Source organism: Beauveria bassiana (assembly GCF_000280675.1).
Source record: "Beauveria bassiana ARSEF 2860 unplaced genomic scaffold BBA_S00002, whole genome shotgun sequence".
NCBI lineage: Eukaryota > Fungi > Ascomycota > Sordariomycetes > Hypocreales > Cordycipitaceae > Beauveria > Beauveria bassiana.
In genome coordinates this window covers 911,970-935,539 of record NW_007930837.1, presented here as the reverse complement: position 1 = coordinate 935,539, position 23,570 = coordinate 911,970, and the positions used below count along the sequence as shown (strand labels likewise).

The 23,570-nt window shown below is 51.6% G+C and overlaps 6 protein-coding genes across 6 annotated transcripts; 4 read left to right on the top strand and 2 right to left on the bottom strand.

Annotated features, from left to right (window-relative positions):
- Positions 1-7,858: 7,858 nt before the first annotated feature.
- Positions 7,859-8,952, top strand: BBA_00936 (short chain dehydrogenase; the record flags this gene model as incomplete). The annotated part of the gene is made up of 4 exons (XM_008596033.1): positions 7,859-7,913; positions 7,992-8,185; positions 8,246-8,310; positions 8,379-8,952. The coding sequence occupies 4 exons, from the start codon at positions 7,859-7,861 to the stop codon at positions 8,950-8,952; spliced, it is 888 nt and encodes a 295-aa protein (XP_008594255.1).
- Positions 8,953-10,391: 1,439 nt separating this feature from the next.
- BBA_00935 (putative histidine acid phosphatase) lies at positions 10,392-11,878 on the top strand (the record flags this gene model as incomplete). Its single annotated transcript, XM_008596032.1, has 2 exons — positions 10,392-11,025; positions 11,082-11,878. The coding sequence occupies 2 exons, from the start codon at positions 10,392-10,394 to the stop codon at positions 11,876-11,878; spliced, it is 1,431 nt and encodes a 476-aa protein (XP_008594254.1).
- A 1,118-nt stretch (positions 11,879-12,996) lies between these two features.
- Positions 12,997-14,374, top strand: BBA_00934 (sterigmatocystin 8-O-methyltransferase; the record flags this gene model as incomplete). Its single annotated transcript, XM_008596031.1, has 2 exons — positions 12,997-13,158; positions 13,295-14,374. 2 exons carry the CDS (start codon positions 12,997-12,999, stop codon positions 14,372-14,374), a joined length of 1,242 nt encoding a protein of 413 aa, XP_008594253.1.
- Positions 14,375-14,733: 359 nt separating this feature from the next.
- On the bottom strand, positions 14,734-16,730 carry BBA_00933 (major facilitator superfamily transporter; the record flags this gene model as incomplete). The annotated part of the gene is made up of 5 exons (XM_008596030.1): positions 14,734-14,861; positions 14,915-15,082; positions 15,135-16,458; positions 16,518-16,609; positions 16,685-16,730. 5 exons carry the CDS (start codon positions 16,728-16,730, stop codon positions 14,734-14,736), a joined length of 1,758 nt encoding a protein of 585 aa, XP_008594252.1.
- A 3,469-nt stretch (positions 16,731-20,199) lies between these two features.
- On the bottom strand, positions 20,200-20,477 carry BBA_00932 (uncharacterized protein; the record flags this gene model as incomplete). Its single annotated transcript, XM_008596029.1, has 2 exons — positions 20,200-20,351; positions 20,432-20,477. 2 exons carry the CDS (start codon positions 20,475-20,477, stop codon positions 20,200-20,202), a joined length of 198 nt encoding a protein of 65 aa, XP_008594251.1.
- Positions 20,478-21,432: 955 nt separating this feature from the next.
- Positions 21,433-22,616, top strand: BBA_00931 (7 alpha-cephem-methoxylase, putative; the record flags this gene model as incomplete). Its single annotated transcript, XM_008596028.1, has 5 exons — positions 21,433-21,768; positions 21,855-21,957; positions 22,016-22,106; positions 22,199-22,434; positions 22,522-22,616. The coding sequence occupies 5 exons, from the start codon at positions 21,433-21,435 to the stop codon at positions 22,614-22,616; spliced, it is 861 nt and encodes a 286-aa protein (XP_008594250.1).
- Between the last annotated feature and the right edge of the window lie 954 nt (positions 22,617-23,570).

Sequence of the window (23,570 nt, the reverse complement as noted above, 5' to 3'; positions counted from 1 at the left end):
TTTTTTCTTTTTTCTTTTTTTTTCGTCTCTTTCTGGTCAGTCACTTTACCTCCGATGCTCCATGCAACCACGGTACTGTGGCACACTCTTTTGCTCACAGACATATAATACCATCGACCACCCGCCCTCTCCATCTCAATCTGATCTCAACCAGGCCAAGCTTATTCGCAACGACCATCGTTTAATCTACGCGTGCCCAGGATTACACCAAGGCATTGCTCTGGCTAATTACAATTATTTATTGCCACTATTGGTCTTGCGTCTCAACTATCATTCTCCGTTCATCTTCCTTGTCTTATAACACTCAAGGTTGCACTATAGCACTGGCAGTTGTGGTTCCGCGCTACCTTGTTCCTTGCAACATCGCCACCGTTGCCTGAGTCTTTTATATTTCATCTACCGCGCAGCTTCTCCTCTGCCTATAAAGACGTGCCAAGCCGCCCCCTCTTACGGCTTCCTTTCCTCAATCTGTGTACCAAAGGTGAGTGACTTTCTATGGTACCGATTTTCTGTTCTGGAGACATATCGCTAACAAGCCAGTCTTTTAGTACACTGGCCAAAAGTTTATTTCCACTTGTCCGCCAAAAATCTCAAAATGTGCGACTTCACCAAAAACTACTACATCTACATGTCTTGCAACGACCCAGGCCTGCACTTTTGCAGCACCTCAACCGATGGGAGTCGCCAGCATTCCTGCCCGGCAGGCCCTCATGAGCGATACATTGTCATCCAGGAGAGCTGCCCGTTGTGCTCTGGTTGAGCAAGTTCTACTGGACCATAATTATCAGCCACGCCGGTTCCAACCCACTTTTTGGACTTTCCGAACCCGCATATACTATACGTCAGCAACAGCCCTCACGAACTGGAACCGTTGAAACGGTTCCGGCTTTGCACAAGGAACCCCTGGATATGGATATCAAATGCATCCATGACCGCTCATTCGACCAGACTTTTCAAGTCTATCAGATCTCTGCCGTGAGGGATATTCCCGCCATGTCTCTGGCGGCCATTGTTAGCCGACACCTCGACTCCATTCATGGAAGGGCTGGTGAAACCGCAGTCGTCACGCTCGAATGGGTCTCCAAACTATCAGGCCTGGTACCTGTTACAACTTGCATGCAGGGCGCAAGGCTGGAAGCGTCTGGAACTCCCCGATCTTGCCTGATACATCGCGTCGGTCAGCGATCACTTGCTGCGTTTTACACATTGAATTCACGACGGGTACGAGGCCGCCATAACGGACACATACCGACTTCTACCGGGACCGAAACCCGCTACAATGTATATATCTACCAGCATAATCAGTTTCTTTACAAACAATTCTTTGCTTCCTACTCAATCATGCTTGTAAAGCAGCAGCATCTCTCACCTAATTTGATGAACAACCCATAAAATGTGATGATCATGATCTGCGACGTCTGATACTTACTACAATGATCTGGCACAACGCTCTTCATTATTAATGCAACGGCGAACTATGCTGACTGTCATTCTTGGCATCTGCTTTTTGTTTGCTAGCAAATAAAGGACGCGTGGCGCTAACTTGGTAGCAGCACCGGACGACGGTGAGGCGAGCTAACTAGGTTCCTAGAGGGCTGACATCAGAAAGCACCATCGCCAACATGGTTCGATTCTTCTCACTCCCTCCCCATGTAGGTAGGGCATGCTTGGTCCCGTCGACAAGTTGATGCAGCAGAGTTACGGAGTACATGGGGTTCACACGTATCCACAAGCATACCACGAGGTACTTTCATAGCCTTGCATGGCTGTTTCCAAAAGAGGCAACCGGTTCGGAAACACAGTTTGCATGACTCGGCAAGCTTGTCATGACAATGGTCCCAAGTCCCAACTATCACGAGGCCGCGTGGAAAGAAGGCTGAGCATGTTTTAGAAGATATATCGAGCAAAATTAGACAGCGGACGGGAGGCGAGCCAGTTACAGATTCGGGCTATCGGGAGATCAAAGTGCAACACACCAATAATACGCCTACAGTTGACTTTAAAGTGCAACACACCAATGATACGCTTACAGTCGACTTCAACACACCACTACAGTTGACTTTTGTCCATATCTTTGACTTGGCACTTTAGAGAAGCCCGACTAACTACTAGCCGCCTCTCCCGTCGCTTTACTCTGGATTAATCTCTAAATACTGTACTGTTTCTTTCTAGTTGTCAAGCCCGTGCCCCGACTTGGGAGCCGCCTGCGCACGGCCCTTTTTGCCCTCATTTTCTCTCGTCAGCAACATTCTACATGGCCAGACACTGACTGGCCCAAAATGAGTGGCAAACAAGGGAGAGAAGGGGGCGAGAGCTAGAATTTGACTCGCTGAGAGTCTTTTGAACAAGCTTTCGGTTTTCACCACACCCGCCAATGAAGTCGGGGCTAGGGTCCAACCGAGCCAGCAAAAGAGCCACATCGGGGACCAAAAGGTTGGCGTCGAAGAAGCGGGGGGGGGAATGAATGCTCTCAACGGCCGTCTATGGCCGTCAGTCCGTTATTAGTCTGCCATGGCAGCCTGAGCGTAGTTGTTTGACTAATCCGGCAATTGCAAAATTGCCGGGGTTTGCTGCCAATATGCTGCGGGAAACCTGGTCAACTAACTGCCTAGACTGGCCCCAGCGACCAGTCCCAGAAAACCATCTGAAAATTTCCTGAAATGGCGTGAGATTTTTTCTTTTTTTCTCACAATGAGTCCTATGTAATAAGTGAGAAACAATGAACACATTCGCAACAACACTTATTAGCGGTATATATATATGTGACACGCAGCTTTGCAATGGCGGGGCCGTCTACGCGAGGCGAAGCAGCCACAGCTGGGCAGATCCTTGTTGCACGGGCTTTGTTGGTACGGCAAGTACAGTTCCGAGCAAAAGAAGGGGTCAATTGACAACGCTGGGGTCTTTAAAGTTACGGGAAGCGGGGATATTCATTCTGCGCTCGTCCTACTCCTTTCTGTTGTGTTTATCGATCGAGAATGGACTCGTGTGCGCTAAATTGTGTTCAAGACACATGTCGAAATCTCGATTCGGTACCGAGTACAGTTTCCGTCTGCGAAACGTGAAGGCTGTCGCGGGTTTGTGTTTGACCACTTACCAACTGATAGAATTTCAACGACGGGCTCATATCCATACAAACGTGAACTTTTACCGATGGCGAGCGCAAGCCAAATGTCTACGATTCCAAGACACCATCTTTGGTCACAAAATCGGCCGTATTTCCGAAAGTTTACACTTTGCTCGAGATGGTCAAGCTTACCCGTCTGGTACTGATCAGTATAAAACTCCCCGCCCGCTCAATAAAACTCTGTTCCCCAAGAGTTGACACAAGTTACAACAAGCCCTACCAACTAGAATTCAATCAACTTTCCGATTTCAGAGCTAGTCAAGAGGCGTATTTGGGAAGATGTTAAAAGCAAAAAAATAAGGCAGTCTTGTTATCTTTTCCAACACCAGAACAGGGAGAGAAGGGCCAAGGGGCAAGTGGGTGGCGGGTACGAAGCGGATGACGTGGAAACGGCCGTGCGCCGGAATGATGGCTTGTCAGTATCATGAGGCTGAGAATCTTTATTGGAGCTTGCATCGGCAAGGGTAATAATTCGGATGTGCGGACTTCTTGAAGTTGCCGCAAGTTGTAACACTTTTACAGTCATTACCCACCACGAGACTGGACTACAAAGACTACGAAACTCTCGAGATGCCATCTTTGGCTCGCTCAAACCCTTGTGGCTGTGTCCGTTGCACCAATATGCACCAATATGCACCAATATGCACCAATGAGGAGCTCTACTTTGTTCTCTTGGGTGTATGCAAGATTCCAATTCGGCTATCGCGGTGAGTGGCACATCTCAGGACAACTTGGCTCATTAGGCCGGCAAGAGCACTGGGTGAGAGCCTGGTCCGGGTTGCAACGGCGTAACGCTGGCGGTGTATAGGCCTCCTTCGAGACATCGAGTCGTGAGTTGGGTCCGTTACAATGTTGAAGCACAACTAGAGTTTAGAGTTCCTGACATGTCGCTCGCCTTGCTAGGCTTGGTAAAGGGCCCGCTCGTCAGTAATGAACGACATGGATCAAACGACTGTGTTGCAATGTGCAATGTACCCAGTCACGGGGCCCAGTTCCCGGCTTTAAGGCAGGAACACACACTCCCATGGCGATCAGGTACCTGTGTGAGGCCGATACATATGAAGGAGCGATGCGAATGTTAAGCGAGAAAACGAGCTCCTTCAAAAAGGTCGGGCACGTCGGGGTATGGAAGAACCCGGCCAATCGATCGCCTCAAGCTACTGCAAGTTCCTTCTTGACTCCTGGCAGGCGTGCATGTACAAAAACGACTACTTAGTATGCGTCCAACAACAACAACTGTGGGACTGGATGAGAATCTTCCGCAAGGCAGTAGCCGGATCATCCAGATCAACAATATTCCAGTGAGGATCGGGGCGCCATACCAATCCAAGCACCTCGCACCGGCTGAATTCTAAGCCTATTCAATCAAGTACGGCTTATCTAAAGGGCTAAACGGGGAATCAGTATGCTGTAAGTCAATGGTTTTTGGATGAAGGTGATTTTCAGGGACAAGGCACGACAACCCGCTTCATGCCATGATCGCCTGCCCGACCAGGTAGGCTATACATACGGCTGAGGGTAAATGGGGCAAAAAGGCTGCCGGTACTTGCAGAAACAGGGTTTTTCGTCTGCATGTCTCAATCACAAGCATTAATACCTCACTTTTCCGTGCTACGTGAGTTTAGAAGAACGACCAACCAGCGCACATTAACATGCATGGCAGACACATTGCCACGTTATCAACATCAGACCACATGGCGTAATATCAGTCATTCCAGGGCCGCCGACAAAGTTTTAAAGTAAGCACGCGCATGTGTGTGACAGACTCACGATTGAGCCACTCAACCGCGGGGAGAGCAGAAGGGGGGTGGCTGGAGAGAGGGTAGAATGCGCGACGGATGCCGAGCAGCGAGTCCCATGATATTGTGCAGACGGCGCTCCCGCACTTTGCGCTCCGGCCTTGACAAGCCTGCATGCAAAGTCGAGTGAGAGCTTGACAACCAATGCAACGGCTCGCCATCTCTTGACGTGGAGGTGTCATTCATGCGCAGCAAGCCTTGCTACGGGGATTATACTTTGGACGTGCACTACACCTGCCCAGGTTCAGGCTTGTTTCAACCAATTATGACAGCCTTGTTTTCATCAGACAGGGTGGTGCGTGAAGATGGGAGAAACTTGTATAATCCCCAGTCACTGAAATCTTGACAAAAGAGACGGCTTGCAGAGATGATGACAGTGGAAGAATGGCATGCCTCGGTTTTCATCTGGACGAGTTTGTACAGAACCTGGAGCTCGGAGGTTTTTTCCTGATTTTCTTTATCCACACCGATCAATACATGTTAACTAGCATGGCTGGGTTGACAGCTCCTTGCTTCGCGTCTATGTACAAGGGTCTGAAGGAGGGGGGGGGGGGGGGGGGCAGGCTGAGCTGCAGGAGGAAAATCACTGGCCGCTTTAAGCATCCTTATTTTATCCCTTTTCGCATTCTTTGCGCAGCTTACTCGGAATTAATCCTCACGTTATCTCGGCAGCGCATCAAGTTCTACTGATCCATATGGAACGATACCTGCCGGTGCCGATAGGATGTTTTGGGTGTTATAAAAAGACACCGTCACAGCGCATCGGCGCACTGGCGTCGACGCACGCGGCACCTTTGACCGTACTCTCAGACCTTTGCGGCAGAGCGGAAAGAGCGTGTTGTTTAATTTGTTGCTTTTTTTTTCCTTCTTTATTCTCCGAGGCAAGAGATTTTCTAGAATTCTGATTCGTCGTGCAATTCGGCTGATTACCCGACGACAAACTACCAGTTGTATGATGATGCTATATTACAGTACAACAAAATCAGACTGAGTTTGCGAGTGGGTATATCAACTGACCTTGGTCGTATGATTATCTCGAGGCGGCACACATTTGATTTTGCGATGCTTGTCTATCGAAGAAGTGCCTCTGATGCACACTTGATAAGAAACCGAGCTTCGGCTAATATGACTTGCGGCGCAATATCAAAACCAAAGAGAAGGATTGATATCTTGGTTTTTTTTTTTAAAAAAATGAAGGAAAAAAAAGCTGAATAAAAGGAACGCGAATTACGAAGCATGCGTACACGTTGGATTGCTGAGTTGCTGAGTTGTTGGGCTGTTTTGGTCATATAAGAGTGAATAATGGCGTGAGCATATTGCTACTTCACTCATTTCTTCTTCCTTATTTTTTGATATTACTAACTCGTGTATTATTTCCTCCGCTTGGCTCTCTCTGCCTTTTTTTCCTTCTTGTTTACATGCACAGTTGCGGCACTTCGACACTCATGTGCCCGCTTGGTTTGTGTTGAGTGATCTTCAGTGAGCGGTTCTGACCTCGCACTCACCGTGGTGTTACTACCAGGTCGGTAATTTCCGATGCAAGTAAACCCTGCGTGTAGAAACTCAGTGCCTGGATCGGCAGTCGCGAGATCATCATTTGTTGACCCAGTGTACCAGGAGCTCTTTCAGCAAATGTGTTTCGCCTGTGCCTACCTACCTGTACATCAGCACCGTGCCGGCGGCCGGCGACTGTCCTTCTTTGGCTATTCGGGCATTACCGGCCCGTATGTCCTTGCTGGCGATCTTGACGGCCGCATGGCCGGCTTTAGCGTTGCTGTCATCTTCACCGCCGGGCGGGCTCGAATGCGGGCCACAAGTCAGTCAGTCCCATGTACAGAGACACACGGACTATGTATGTCCGGATGACATCTCAAGACCCCCGTTGCGGTGTGGACTTTGCAAAAGACCGCATTTACCGCGGGGTCACCGGGGTGGAGTCGATGAAGCCGGTGCCGTACCGGAGAAGAGATGGTCGTCACGGCTGTAGGGTACGTCGGGATGATGACGATGTCGTTGAACGAGAGCGACGATACATGTACCGCAGCTGCTTCGCTGTGGAATTCTAGCACGAATACGATGCAAATGGTCGATAACAGCTTTTCAGGGGTTTTTGTGTAGTATCTTTGCGTACCTAGTACCAATCTTTGATGATTGTATCTTGCAGCTGTACCTATCTCGACGCTTTCACTGAAAGCAAACGGCTCTCCCTCGCATTCTTCCCCCCCTCTCCTTTCCTTTCCTTCTTACAACGGCAATATTCAATCTTCTCGAGATTTCGTGATCTAACATCTATCCTACAAAACTGCCTTTTCATATCGTGGTGGTTGGACTTGCACTTAATAATGCGGAGCGCGCGTTTGTTAGCTACTTAGCAAACGGACGACTGGCAATTCAACCTTGCAAAGGACAGCCCTAATGAAATTCAACCAAAACTGTCGGCTACAAACCAATCACTCCTCATGCGTCTTAATTTTTTTTTTTTTTGGCCAGATTCATACACATCCCGCCTATCTTGGCCATATTTGAGCGCGATCAACCGTTGTCGCTACCAACCCCGTGTCACCGTTCCGCTGCGGGCAGGCTCCACCACCAAGCGGTTTGCCGAGGCACACGTCCAAACGCCCTACAGAAATACATGGACTCGAGCCACTGACGGGCCATGCAGACGCCGGCGTTTGCACGACAAATCAACTCCGGAAGTACCGAACCGAACTAGTTGACCTGTCGCAAAATCCCGGGGTAATCAAGATAAACTCTGCACCCGCCCATCGATGCCAGCTCGTTATCTTTAACACTGTTCAAGTCACTTTCACAAGCTAGCGAGACCACCCACTGCTTACCGCCCCGCTGGTTTCGTCTGACGTCGAAGCTACCGCCACTCGAACGAGTCCCATCTCCATCCATCACACTCCGCGTGCAGAAAAGCATCGCCATGTCTTATCCCGAATCACACTACCTCAGCCCCATCTGGAAGGATGGCCTCTTCAGTGAGTGAAGCAACCGCCACGCGCAGATGGCCCCTCGCCGCCGACGTCGCGACGCCGCTAACCATACGCTACTGCTAGACGGCAAGGTCGCCTTCATCACCGGAGGCAACGGCACCATCTGCAGCATGCAGGCCAGAGCGTTAGTCCGGCTCGGCGCCAACGCGTGCATCATTGGCCGCAACGTGGAGAAGACGGATAAGGCGGCCAAGGACATTGCTGCCGTCCGCCCCGGTGCCAAGGTGATTGGCATCGGTGCCTGCGATGTTCGCAATGTAAGAAGAAATACGGTACATCTTGGTGATATATTTGACAGCTAAAACGAAAGTTGAAAGGCCGAGCACCTCAAGAATGCTGCCGACCGCTGCGCCAAGGAGCTGGGAGGCATCGACTACGTCATGTGAGTGTCTACCATTATCCCGGCGGCGAGAGCTCGTGGACAAACCCTGATTGCTGACCATTAACCAGCGCCGGAGCTGCTGGAAATTTCATCTCACCCATCGAGGGCCTGAGCACTAATGCCTTCAAGTCTGTCATGGACATTGACGTGCTAGGTACCTTTAACACCATCAAGGCGACGCTGCCGCACGTACTGAAGAGCTCGACGCCGCGCATCATCTACGTATCGGCCACGTTTCACTATACGGGCCAGCCGATGCAGTCACACGTTTCGGCAGCCAAGGCATCGGTAGACTCGCTGATGGCGTCGGTGGCGCTCGAGTACGGCCCGCGCGGCGTCAACAGCAACGTGATTGCGCCGGGCGCGATCGAGGGCACCGAGGGCATGGACCGTCTGGGCGGCGAGGCGGGCAAGCAGCCCAACAACCCGCTGGTCAAGGAAATTCCCGCAGGCAGGATGGGAACTGTGCGCGATATTGCCGACGCGACGGTGTACCTGTTCAGCGAGGCGGGCAACTACGTCAACGGCCACGCGCTGGTCGTGGACGGCGGCGGCTGGCGCCGTCAGCCCGCGTTTACTCTGGGTGACGCTGGGTTCAAGTACCCCGACGTTTTCCTGGGTGACGACAAGGCCAAGCTGTGAGGGATGAGTTGGAGAGTTAAAGAGTTGACCGAGGACATTTGTATGCCGCTGTTCGACTTTGTCTGGTCGGTTCAAAGACGCTCGATGGGAAGTGTCTCCCTCTGACGACCCATGTATGAATAGTCAAAATAAGAGCGGCTTACACATAAGAGCGGCTTACACATAAGAGCGGCTTACACATGCAGGCTATTAGATGTTGTGAGTCCATGACCTCTTTGGAAGGCAGAGATACAATGAATAGCACCAATCACTCGGCAGTTGTCCCAAAAACGGATGTCGGAAGGCCCACTAATGAGGTGGAGGGCTAAAGAGGGCTGAAGATGTGGAAACTGGTGAGGTTGTGAAGACGCAGGATTGAGTGACTGAAAAGACACTACTGATGTGCAATGCTATTAACTATGCGAAGGCAAAATGAGAAGATTGAAACGGTCAATTTCATGACCTAGTGAGTGACCTGACGGTGCGCCAACCGACACGAATATTGTACATCTCCGTGGCGATGCACCGTTATCGGTGTCAACCGCGTGGTAGCGGATTGTGGTGGGCCTTTTTTGTTCGAGCGGGGAACGGCGGTCGCCAGTTGGCACGTTGACACTGGGTGGTCAAGTGGTGAAAGGGCTCTGGGTTCCCATGAGACGACCAGGCTAAATAGCCAATGCATATTCGATGACCAAGGCGATTGGCAACATGGTTGCGCCCTAGGAAAACATGGTGGTCATTCTGGTTGCTTGAGCTGAATGTTGTGTCGGCGGAACAAAGATATATGTGCGGGCAAGGGAATTTTGTGGAATTTGTATTCCGCAAGAGTTCTGAACTGACAAAGAGAAGATATCGGAAGGAAGGTTTGACTGGAATTGCCGTGGTGACTCGATGTTGAAACCACAATCAAAAGGCCCAATCCAAATTCCTCTCAAGCTCGCTCCCAGAAGTGCCAATATTCTCATACCTAGAAGTTAGAACCCCGCTGTGCCCCGCACCGGCGCGGAGATGCCTCCCCCCAGTAGTGGGGCCGACGGCCCATTCAACCAATCGCCAGTCTTGCCGCTGCAGCTGGTAAGCCTCCCGCGCCCTTGTAGCAGTGGGCTGTCGCTGCTACCTACCCAGACTACCTTAGTTAGGTAGTACCTAGTGTAACCACTGTATTCTGCTATCAAAAGCAAACGGCAAACGACGGACGCGCTTGCCGAAAACAGAAGAGGGGTTTTCTCCTCCAAAAGCTTTGCAAGCGATAGTGAATAAATGAGAAAACTATTTGACCAAGCTCTGACCCCATCCGTCCGTCCGTCTGACCGTTCGTTTATTCGACCGTTTGTCATTGTCGTCCAACCATCATCACCAGTAGACCATATTGTTACTCATAGACTTTAGTGCGGCAATTCGAGCTCGCACACGCAACTTGGCTCTCCTCCATCTCAGACAAGTCTCGGCAATCAAACACTATGCACTCCAAGCTTCTCCTCTCGGCCCTCGCCGCCGCCGGCCCTGCTGCCGTCTCCGCCGAGACTGTCCTGGGCGTCTACGTCTTCCATCGCCACGGCGACCGCACCACCAAATCCTATCCGCCCACGAGTCTGACCGCTCTCGGCGCCGACCAGGTCCACGACTCGGGCACTTTTTACCGCAACCGCTACGTCGCCAAGGACGGCTCCGATCACATCTCCACCCTCTCCCAAGACGCCGTCGTCCTCTCCCAGCTCAGCATCACCTCCCCCAAGGATGGCGTCCTCCACAACTCGGCCACCACCTTCCTCCAGGGCCTCTACCCGCCTCGCGGCGATGCTGGTAACGAGACTCTCGCCAACGGCAAGTCGGTTCAGGCCCCTCTTGGCGGCTACCAGTACATTCCCGTCGATGCCGTCTCAGAGGCCGCCACCATTGAAAAGGCCGAGAGCAACGCCTGGCTCCAGGGCAACACGGGATGTACCAACGCCGAGGTCAGCTCCAAGAGCTACTTCAACTCGGCCGACTTTCACAAAACCTCGGCCGATTCCGACGACTTCTACCAAAGCCTGATGCCCGTCATCAACTCGACTTTTTCCTCCACAGAGGCCACTTTCAAAAATGCTTACACCGGTGCGCCTTTCAGACCCAATCGCCTCTATCTAGAACCTGCTCACTAACAGTTTCAGTTTTTGACTACATCAACGTCGCCTCCATTCACAACCAGACTATTCCCTCTGGCCATCTCGTCAAGCCCGCCATGCCCCGTCTGCTCAGCCTCGCCTCCATCCACGAGTGGAACCTGGCCTACAACAGCTCCGAGCCCGTCCGGGCCATTGCCGGCTCCGTCCTCGCCGGCCAGGTCCTTGGCGCCCTCGACGCCCTCGCCAAGGGCACCAAGGGCGCACCCACCTTTAACGCCCAGTTTGGCGCCTACGGCACCTTTATGGCCTTTTTCGGTCTCGCCCAGTTGCCCGCCGCCAGCTCCAATTTTTACGGCATCTGTGACTACGCCTCGTCCATGGCATTTGAGCTCGTCACCAATGCTACCGCCGGCTCCGACGGCAAGTACAACCCCGATGACCTCTCCGTCCGCTTCTTCTTCGCCAATGGCACCGCCACCGGTTCCTCCTTCAAGCAGTGGCCCCTGTTTGCCCAGAAAGAGACTACCCTCCCCTGGTCCGCCTTCAAGGATGGCATGAACAACTTTGCCATCCAGGACAATGCCCACTGGTGCAACACCTGCGGCAGCACTTCGGGCAAGTGCGCTGCCAACGGCACCTCATCCGACGGCGGTTCTGCCTCTACCCACTCTTCCGGCTCCGGCGGCGTATCCCGCGCTGTTGCCGGTGTCATCGGCGCCCTTGTCACCCTCGCCGTCGTCCTTGGTGTCCAGGCTGCCATAATGCTCATTGGCGGCTTCCGTCTCATGAGAAAGTCTTCTCTCCGCTCGCAGCGCAGCGCGGAGGCTGGCATCAAGGCTTAAGAAAATAAAGGAAGAAAAGTTGCCATTAAAATAGAAATAACGTGTATATGAACGTATTTGAATATCGTTATCTATTGACTCCATCTTCGCATCCTCCCTCATAGCCCCGCACACGGCCCCTCACTGACCTCTGCAGATGCCGGGCTGGAGTGAGGCAATAAAGGATCTCAGCAAGTAACTGCCTCAGCTATGGGCCTCGATCAGTGACTTGATTCAATAGTTTAAAGCGACGGTCAATGGCGCTCGTTGACCACTGGGCCGCATTCAGTAAAGAGTGATCGCAGACGGGACGGGCGGAGCATCGCCCCGCATCGGCGCCTGCTTTTCAAGTCTGCGACGCCGGTGTACTGGGATTCCTCCCACTGTAGAGCTTCGACGTGCCATTCCTCGTTGCCAAAGCCTGATCCACCGTGTAGGTAGCAGCGAGCCTTCCACGTCGACCCATATCTTTGCCGCAGTGTGGCGATGAGCTGCATGTGCCAAGGGCCCAGAAACGGAACTGAACGCCGGCAGAAGTGGCCGGCTCTTCCGTTACATGTGAGACATGCAAAGCGGCACAAAGAATCTGCAGCGTAACGTGTACTGCGACATGCAGCTTGCTCCCCACGGCTTGTGACGTCGGATGCGGCCTTGCGATGGTGTGAACCAGTTTGTCATCGTCGTTGTGGTGATTTCGATGTGGTACTGGACCGGTGCTGGCGTCGGGCTCAGGGAATTTCCTTGCACAAGCCGTCGGTAGAGCTTCAGCCGGGCTTGTTGAAAAGTCACATCGGTGCAGTGTGCAAAGTAGCCAGCCGTAGGTAGGGGTGGCGGGATTCATATCGTGCGTCGCAACATGAAGAGGGCACCGATAGATGCCCGTTCTTGCAGGCTGCAGCTTTTGCTGTGCTGGCTACAGTTTGCATTTCTTCGTGTTTAAAGATGGTGCTCAAAGCCAGTCATATGAGTTGAGCCTTTGCCTCTCATCTTTATGGTGACGTGAATACAGGTCATATTTCTTTAAGACCATCCATCATCCTCTCAACAGCCAGCCTTCTCGCACCCTTTAAACTTTGACCACTATTTTTTTTTTTGGGTTTCCTAAACCAAAAACTTTGCCCTGCGTACGCCGTGTCACCATGGAAGACAACCCCGTAAAGATCATTGCCCAACTGGCCAGGTATGATAACTATAGCTTGGCGCACGATCCATCAGCACGGCGAGCTGCTCTGGCGCTATCCAAGAAACTCTCATTTTGCTTGGAAGATCCAGAGACCCTGGCCATGGGGACTGCTATGGCGGTAAGCAACATTGTCTGTCCCATTCCTCTTTAGCTTTTGCACCCCTCGCACCCCTGCTTCAAACCCAAAGTCACCAACCACACGCGAATCTCCAAATCTCACATGAAATGGGTGCGAAAAATAAATAAATAAACAGCCGATGAGCAATCTGGCAGTTCGTATCGCCATTGATCTCGACCTCTTTTCCCTCCTCGTCGCCCAATCTCACCCCGTATCGTCGTCCTTCATCGCCGCATCCACGCACAGCGACCCGACGCTCGTCCATCGGATCCTGCGCGCCTGCAGCAGCATCCACCTCGTCCAGCAGGAATCTGCCGACGACAACGACAACGACAACGACCACGCCGACTCGTGGTCCGCCAATGCCGTTACGCGAGAAATGGCCCGCGGCCCCATGCCCGCCTGGCACCGCATGTGGTGGGACTTACTCCTAACGTCGGCCATGGCCGCGCCGTCCTTCCTCCGGGACCGCAAGCACCAGGCCCACGACGACCCCGCGCGGGGCATCCTGCAGCGCGCCTTTCACGCCGCCGACGGTATCGCGCCGTACGACGTGCTTCAGAGTAGACCCGCGCTGCACCGCGACTTTAACGACGCCATGGCCGTCAACACCGGCCAGCCCGCGCCGTGGTTCCGGCTCTTTCCCGCGGAGCAGCATCTCCTCGCTGACTTGTCCTCCTCCTCCTCCTCCTCTCCCTCCGCGGTGCTGGTCGACGTCGGGGGCGGCAAGGGCCACGATTTGCAAGCCTTTTACGAGGCGTTTCCAGACAGCGGCCGCGCTGGGGCGCTTGTGCTGCAGGACCTGCCACCCGTCATTGACAGCATCGAGCCGGGCACGCTGGATCCCGCTCTTGTGACGCAAAAGCACGACATTTTCACCAGACAACCAGTACGCGGCGCGAGAGCCTACTTTTTGCGTCGCGTGCTGCACCAGTGGCCAGATAAATACTGCCTGCGCATCTTGAAGGAGCTGTGGAATGCGATGCGGCCAGCCTACTCGAGGTTGCTTATATACGAGGCAATTCTGCCAGATGCGGGCGCGGCGCGGGCCTTGTGCGAGCTGGACCTGTGCGTCATGTCATTTAGTGGTGGGATGGAGCGGTCCAAGAGTCAGTGGGTGGCGCTGTTGTCGAAAGCTGGGTTTGACGTTGTCAAGTTCTGGCAGACGAATCCAAATGCAGATGGAATCGTCGAAGCAGTAGTGAGTGCTGTATAGCAAGGTACACTAGGCTGCGATTCAGTTAGTTTGAATGCATGTTGCGAGAATGTCTTCACTGGTCCATGCGAGTGGCGCAAGGGCTTCGTTGTCGTTGACATGTATTAAGGCCATCTGTTTTTTATAGCAGTCAGGCTGTAGCGTATAAATGCACCGTAAGCTGCACGATAACCAAGGGGGGATAAATAATCATCAGTAACCAACATTGACCAAACGCCTTGTACCCCGTTCTCTCGTAAGCAAACCATTAAATGAACCAGTCTTGTAGCGTCCCCATGAGTGGTATACACTTGCAATTCAATTGCCCTGTTCTGAATGCCAACATGCTGCGAATGTTTGAGTCAAGATGAAAATTAAGTCTACTGAGAGGAAGCAGCAGGGTCTTTGCGAAAGGGGCGTCGCAACATGGCATCGAGTTCCTTGAGGCGACACATGGCGATAGGGTCGTGGCGGTGAAAAAAGGCGCGGCCTCGCTTGCCAAACATGTCTAGATCGCCATTAGCAAAGCTTCGCTTTTTCTTACCGAGCAAGAGAACGTACACATAGGAACACTGGTCAAGCAAATGACGACCTGCAGTATGGAAATGATGACGAGGACACGGCGGATACCACCTGCGATGAGCCAATCAAGGGCGTAGTAGGTGACGACGAAGCTGAAGAAATTTTTGAACAAAATCGTGAGTGTAAATCCTTCAATGGCGAGGTCACCTGCATGTAATTAGTGAAGAGCTCTCAACCCACACGGAGAGAAGCTGCTTACGGTAGGCGTCCACAATGTACAGAGAGCTGGCGACAGCTCCGATAATCATGCCGGCGACTTCGAATCCGAAAAACACCAGCGGGACAATAACCGACCGGTTTTGCGATGCAACGTCTTCGACGGTGAGAGCAAATCCAAAAAGTCCAATAGCGCTGGTAATGAGCATGGGAATAATGAGCAAGATGCGGAACTCGGGCTCGTAGACGCCCTTGTTGGCCTTGGTCATGAGGCGAACACTGATATCTGCGAGAAGACCGCAAAGTACAAAGCCTAGAAAAGCACCGATAAATGCGCCAGTATATGCATAACCAGATTTGGCAGTTCCCCAGAAAAGAGGAGGGCCAATAAAGATGGATGCAACCAGAGCGCCCATGAAGATGGTCCAAGCAATCATGGTTCCCTGAATCAGACAAGCCCAGATGAATGCGGGATTGATCAACAGCGGGAAAGGGCGCAACAGCAGTGTCAGGTACGGGTCATCCGTTTTTCGCCCATCGAATAAGGACATGGACTCGATGAATGTCTTGGGAGGCGTGTTGGCGTCGCCGCAAGGCTGGGGAAGATTGGTGGGCAGAGCACGGAAGCCAGAGTGGTGCGCTTTTTCATTTGTCAGGGAAGAGTGGGACGACGGAGGCTGCAATGCATCTTGCTCGGTGAAGATGTCCGTGTTGAATCGGGCTTCGCGTCGATAGGCGGTTTCGGGGCAAAATAGAATAATGGCGGGTAGTGTCGCGCCGGTAAAGATGGCCACGAAGTAAAAAGTCCAACCGAGGCCGATGCTAGCAGTAATTTTTCCAACGACGATGGGCGTGAAGAAGGCGCTGCCAAAGACGGCCAAGTTGGCAAAGGCCATGCGAATACCACGCTCGTGAACAAAGTACATGTCGCCGATAGCGGCGTTGAGCAGACTTTCGAAGGGAGCAATTCCGACACCTTGAATGGCGCGAGCGGCCGCCATGCTTCGGAAATGACGTCTCGCATCCTCCGGTGTGTCGGACAAGAGAGGCACTGAGCCAGCCCATGCGCTGGTGGCGATGACAATGATGAGGCCGAGGAGGAAGAGGTGGCGCTTTCCATAGACACGAGCAGAAGGGACGAAGAAGATAACGGCACCACCAGCACCGGCAAGAAGGTAGCCGGTCAGCACAACAGCATCGGTAATGGTCAAGGCAATATTGCCGATAAGCGTGACAGTATTGGCGGCCAAGATGGGGCCGAGACTTGTCGCAAGAACGCCAGCCCAACAAAGAAGGAATGTGATGAGATCGCGTTTCCGAATCGGCCAATTTAAAGGATCGTTGGGGTCATCTGACGGCTGAGGAGTCTATGAAAGCAGTCAGTCGGTTGGCAATATGTGACGGCTGGCAGGGCAAAGATGGGTACCAGAATGAGGCCACCAGGCGTGGTTTTGAGATGAGCATCGTGCTCGCCGGCCATGCGCGGCCGATCAGGGTCGTCATAGTATCGCGTGGTGCCTGGGAACAGAATATCAGTAAAGGCGTACATGACGACAATGGTTGGCAGGTTTGCGCGGTAGACAAGCTACTTACCAGGCACCTTTTCATTGCCCTTGGGCTCGAGGACTCCGAGACCCATGGCGGCTGATGGCAGCTGCTTCGGTGCGCAGAGCAGGTCTCGCTGGGGCAACAGATAAGTAGTTTGTGAATCGAAAGAGGCGGCGATGAATGCCTTGAACACTAGACCAAGGCGACTAGGAGCTGCGAGGTAGAGCTGACACGAGATCAGATTGAATGCAGTACGGGGCGGGAGGCGTGGCTCGGATGTTTTGCCCCTGATGCGGTTGTGATCTATGACATTCCGAATTTGAGCAAGCAAGGTTGATTTTAGCACCAGACTTGTGTCCGGAAGGGGAGATGCAAATCGAGTACAGATAGCCGACGGGATGAATGAGGTGGAAGAAGTGGAAAAGAAAAGCGATAGCAACTAAATGAATAGATAGAAACGGGGGGCGGAGATCCCCAGGAAGCGCGTGGGGCTGTCGAGGATGGGTTAACAGTGGGTGTCGAGGTGTGTGCGCAGCTCTGAACGTGGCTGAAGCAGGAAAATCATGCGTGAGTAAATGCCGAGCTAAGATATCGAGTAAAGATGATGTTGTTTTATTTTTTGTTGGCTTGCGGTCTTTGACCATGAAGGAGCGCTCGTCTTTCTGCTATGCTGTGCCTAAACCTCCCTCGTTGTTGGGTGGAGCATTTCTCGCGGGCGAAGCACTCCGTAGGACTACTCTGGTGCTTCTCGGAGCACGTTCTAGGTATGTAGGGATATAAAGTACCTATGAATGGAGCCATTTTCACTGCATGGCAATTTGTGAAAAAGAAATGGGCAGCATAGTGTAGACTGGTAGCACAGATCAACAAGAGCGGACATGATGAGCATCGTCTTGCGTCGTCGATCTCGAATAGTGCGCTGCCGGCGCTGGACGGCAGTGTGGGCAGCAACCAAAGAATCCACACCACCATCAGCCTGTGCGGCCGGCACCTTCGACCCTGTCGGATGCGAAAACGAATCTTGACTTGTTTTCAAGGAAATGGTCCCCCTGGTCCAAGATAATGCATGTTTTCGAACGACATGCAGAAATCCTTTTCGTTATCCCACAGCAGTGGATCTATAAGTACCTAGTGGCTCTGGCACTCTCCACTGCAGCTGTCAAAAAACTGACCCCAACCCATTGTTTCTAAACATCTATCAGTACGTCTACCTACCCAGCTGTCTCTAAGCTTACTTGGTACCTTTCTACGGCTGTCGCTGTGGTATTCACCTGCCGGCATCGTATTCGTACATTAGCAGCCGCAATCCTTCCAGGTACCGGGAACGCAAGTCTGGTGTGCCAGCGTCACATGCTGCGAAGTGGTATGTATTAGCAGCCAGCCACTTGTTGAGCCTCTGGCTGGTGGATGGTCGACTGTCCACACCATCTATCCATCCATCCCTGCGCCCTCTGCTGAGATGTCGGTCCAATGACAGCCACAATCTGGCTACTGGCCAGGCCTCATTTGGCACGACCTAATAAGAAGTTTTGATGCGATGCTGATTAAAAAAAAAAAGGTCCATCATTCTAAGCCAAGTCGATGGCTACAATAAAGAAGAAATATCACATCAGAAGGTATCAGTCCGTTCTTGGAAAATGGACTGGCATCCTAGGTATTCATCACCTGTTTGCAACTACATGTATACTCCCCGAACTTGATGGAAGATCCTAACTAGCAACTCATAGCCAAATACTTCCTGCTTCACGCATTGCATAGTAGGCAGACTATTCTTTTACTACAACCGCGCTGTGCCACACAACTGTCTTGTTGACTCGCAATGTCGATTTTGTTTGAGCTCCAACTTACACATACATTTGGATGCCACCCCGCCGGCCGTGGCAGCTGTTAGCTGAAACCACCAGCTGCTCTGCAAACATTCAAACGTGTAAGTCAGCGAAGCAGGCTTCTTTGCCTCCAGACTTTCAGTGTCGACTCGCAAAAAGCAGCAACGCCTCGGGTCTTCGTTGAATGCCCGCGCAGGAGCTGCCCCTCACTGCCCCTTGTCAAGGTGATCAGTGTCATTAGGTCCTGTCAATGGTCATCGGCTGCGTGGCCTAATGGTTAAGGCGCTAGATTTCGGTTCTCACTTGACGATAATCTCTAGAGATTCCAGGTTCGACTCCTGGCGTGGTCGCACAATTAACAAAAGTGATTTTATTTTTGCCAAGATGGGCTTCTGCCTGCCCAGTATTCTATTTTGCTGTAAGCTTTGAGTCCGTCGTGATTTGCTTCAAGTTAGTGCAGTGTAAGCTTGGCCAAAATTCTGCTTGTTACAGGCAACCTCGCACTGTCACTGGAGGACTTGCTAGCATTGCCTATAAGCGATCCGTGAGTGCGCTGCAACTCGGCGTCTTACCACAACAATAAACTGATTATAAACGTAGGAGCCAGTTTTGAGCATCAGGCTTCATTATCAAAAAAATTCCAGTAAAAATAATTTACATATCGCAAGTACCCCGCCATTACTTACCTTTTTCCTGCCTTTCAAGATAAATACATCACGTGCCTCATTACCGAGGTATGTGCCTAGGTAGTTGGTCCTCATAAGCGCGTAAAATAGAACCGCTAGGGGCTCATCGCCCTTGCATAATGAGAAGACTACTTCATCACACCCACCAGTCTGCATTGCGCGATCGAGTGCCGCAGAAGATCTCTCACGACTACTGTGGAGAGTGAACCTACAGACGGCGTTGATGCACGGCAGCAGTAATAGCGCTGGGCCAGCAAACCAGCTGGGGAACTTTTGCTTTACCAGTGACCCCACAGTGGTGTTTCAAGTAACTTGCGACCGCTGAAAGCCATGGACAACTCACAAGAGAGATGTCGGCTTTTTGTATCCCCCGAGAGGCTGGTCTTCGCGGGGGGTGCTGGTCAAATCCACCGTCCAGAATCTTGAATCGCTTGGGATGCTTGAGATGAATAGAGCAAGCGTTCTAGCCCATCTTCTGTCTGGGGTTCGTGAATCGATACTTGCTGAAAGTGCAGTCAACAGAAGATGGTGCTCTACATCACAGATCTCTTCGGTAGTGGTAACGTTAAGACGTGGAATCGTCGTGGAGAAGCCATCCGTGGACAACGCCGTTACCCTGGACAGTATTGAAAGAGGCCAGCCGACTAACATTACGGCCGAAGAGGCACACATAAGCCACAATTCAGAAGCAAGCGCGCGATCAACTTATACGCCAATGTTACAAAACAAGGTGTTACATCCATACTAGGAGTGGGCATACAACGTAAGGTAGCGAGAGATACCATCAAGTCGCGGTTTCTACCCCTTACCATAGTACGTTGCCGGCCAAAAAAACCATATACTGTCAATCTCAATTTTAGTCAGGTAAAGTCGCAGGAAATCACTTCATGGTTGTCTATCTAGAGTATCGTGATATAGACGGTGAATGCAGAGATGATCATAGGAAGCACCCATGTCCAGACCACCACTAACAAGATCCTGCTTTTTTTGGAGGGCGGGTTTCAATTTCTGACTCTGTGGAAGGAAATATCTGCGACGGACCCCTGACTTAGCCGAGCTGGGCAGTGTAGTCGTGGACCTCCTTGCCGCTCTGGTCGTAAACGGAGCGGATGGTGATGAAGTCGCTTTCGCGGCTTGACGCGCCGGCGGCCTGGGCCATGAAGTCTTTCCACGGCTGAGCGCGACCGTTGTTCTGGACGGCTGCAATTTGAACCAAGGTTAGCACTCAATAACTAACAATGGGAAGAGAAAGCGCTCCGCTAGGGCTGAATCTAACGTACCACCCTCCTGAATAGGAGTGACGAGGGATCCCATGGCAGCAGGCATGTTGATGAAATTGATGACGGTCTAATACAAAGTGGTTGAGTAAGGTGTACTGAAATGGTTGAACTGAATGAGTAAAAACTGAGATAGAAATCAGAGAGCAAGCAGGTATTTATAGAAGTCTTTGGTGGCCATTCGGTACCAAAAGACCAAAGGCTGAATCAAGCCGCCAACCTCGTTCTGCTTCGTTTCCTCTTTTCTCTCCCCGCTTCAGATATTACTGTTATCTGCATTGCCTGCCGCTTGCCTTATGACACTGGTAGGCTCGGATGCATCCTGAACCACGTCATTGTATTGGCAGCCATACAAACTAGCTGTCGGGTACATGAGTAGAAGAGCTCATCGCAACTACCTATACGAGCATGATAGACCAATGACCGCCCCAGATTGGGCTGCGGGAATGCTCCTGAATATAAAATCTGGGGTAAGAATCCTTACAAAGGATGACCTTGCAGCGGGAGGAGGTCTTGCAGCACGAGGAAACGTTGCAGTAGGTGGCCCTGCAGTGAGCGTCCTTGAAGTAGTGTGAGGCCCTGCAGACCCTCTCCGCGGTCCTTTGTATGACCATATGGATACACTGGCGAAATTGGGTTCGTGGTATAATGTAGGGGCGTTCTTCAGCCTCTACACGCTTCAATCGGTTCGTGTACTCTACAATGATGGGATCGCCGACGGTAGATAATACAGCGATTAAGGTGGATATTATGAGCTACCACATGCAGTTGACGCCTACCATTCCTCCTCGTATAGACAAGATAACTCCTCAATAGAGTCTGCATGACGTGGCATGCATATGTCACTACGGGCTGGTTCTTCTTGCCTCTAGGAATACTCCACCGAAAACAAGAGGAAAAGCCTTAATTGCTGCGGAATAATGCGTCGGCGATGTATATATACCATTATACAGCTCACTTGATAGTTTGCAGACTCTTAAACGCACAGCTCCATCCGAATCATCATGACTGTTGTTCTTGGTCAATTCAACTACTTTCAGTGGCAGAAGAAGTTTGAGGAAGAGAAGCCTTACTATCTCTACACTGACCCCCCTCCTGGCTACCCAAATGCCAACTTTGCCACGCAGCCTGGCGCGCCAGAGCCCATCCAAGACGTGCGAGGCAGGGAGCATGAATTCAGCCTAGACGACAATGGATTTGCCTTTTGTCGTCAGAACTACCCGCATAAGCTTAGAGATGTCGACGAAAACACCATCAAAGAGCAGTATCTTCCTAGTCTCGAAGTCTTGATCCGTGACCTATTGCAGGAAGAGTGTGAGATTTTCTGGTTCGACTGGAGAGTAGGTTCAGAATTGCACCTGCGCCCCCATTGGAAGTGTCGCGTGCTTCTCCACTGTCACTAATACTGAAACGAATCCTTCTACAGCGGCGGTCCAGCGATGATGGCAAATCCAAGTTTAGCGACGGCACAGTCGTCAACTTGGAGAACCGGCAGCTTACGCTGGCCCCTATCAAGGCTGTCCACGTCGGTAGGGCTCGAGTGGCGTGTTGACCGAATACTTCTGAACACGGCTAAGAACGGATTAGATCAAACGCCTGCCGCAGCAATTGACCGTGTCTATCGCCATGTCCCCGAAAAGGCGGACGAGCTTCTCAAAAAGCGATTTCGCATCATCAAGTGAGCCGCAATCCCATCCACACTGAGATTAATGCAATCCGATACAACGCTGCAAGTCCAAATTGAAATGGTAGCTAATTTTGCAATGTTAGTGTTTGGAGACCGATTGGAAACCCTGTCGAAAGCATGCCACTCGCCTTTATGGATGGCAGTCAGGTGCCGCAAGATAAGCTGATCGAGGTCGACGTCGTGCGTCGCTCGTTCCCTGGCGAGAGCTTCTATCCACTTGAGCATGGCGGCTACAAGTGGTACTTTATGAATCAACAGGCTCAAGACGAGGTTCTGTTCATGAAAATGACTGATTCTAAAGAGGATGTGAAGGCCAAATGTAAGTGTGATCAAAGGGGTCTGAGCGAACGTTGCGTATCTGATGGAGTGAGTACATTGTGCTAATGTGCGATCGTGAATTCTTTAGGCTGTCCGCATGCGTCCTTTGCCCAAATGGCATGCGAAGGGGCGCGGCCCCGAGAGAGTATTGAGGCTAGGGCGCTGGTGTTTACAGACTGGTAGACTATCCGAGCTGTGTAGCGGGACGAGGAATCTGCCAAGCTATTTTGGAGTTTGCCTTAACCTTCGCCAATTGTAGTGTCGTGGTTGTTGCCTAGGCGTAAAAATAGAAAACAAGTAACAGATGACAGCCATGCATCGTCCGACTGGCCTATCCTTTCCTCCCTTTTCAACTTTTTGGGAATGCTACGGAGAAGCAATCGGGTTTGCCAGCAGCGGTAGGGGTCAAGCGGTTGAGGGTTGATAGAAGACAGATCTGCAAATTAGCCAACTATTAAAATTAGCACGATCCCTGACGGCCCGACATTAGCTGCCATCATCCCCTTGTGCAGAGAGTCACTAAGTAGGGTTGCAGACAGCCACAAAAAAGAGTACTTGAATTTCCTAAATTAGGCACTCGCATCGTGGAGAAGTCGAAACATTCTTTCGTGGTACGTCTATCAGTAAAGCTATATCGCACGTAGCGCAGCCGTTCGAGCTCTGGTGGCGCCTTATGTAGGCCGATACATACGTGCTATTTATGAGCAGACTGTTCCCACTCGGCCCCATCAAGCCGAACAATTAGTTCCGTGTTGGCTTTCATAACCACCCATAGCGTATCAGTTGGATCAAGTCGTATGGAAAACACATGTAATATCTGTCTTGTTATGGCAGCTAACTACACGGGCCACACACCCACCTTCCCAATCAGACAAAGGAGGACAGATGGCAGGTGTCGCCATGATTATCTAGTTTATCTGGAAACAGAAACCCCATGAAGCAGTGGCACGTGTAGGCAGCGCGTACCGTGGCGTGGAAAAGTGGGTTGATTGGTCGACCTTGTATTGCAAACGAGGCTGGGGCTGAGGCTTCACTGACAAAGGAAATATTCGTATAGCTTGATTTGCTCTATAGCATCGCAGCATATGCACGCTGCATATCATTTCTTACTAGTTTTCTCCGTGTTGTCGAGGTCTG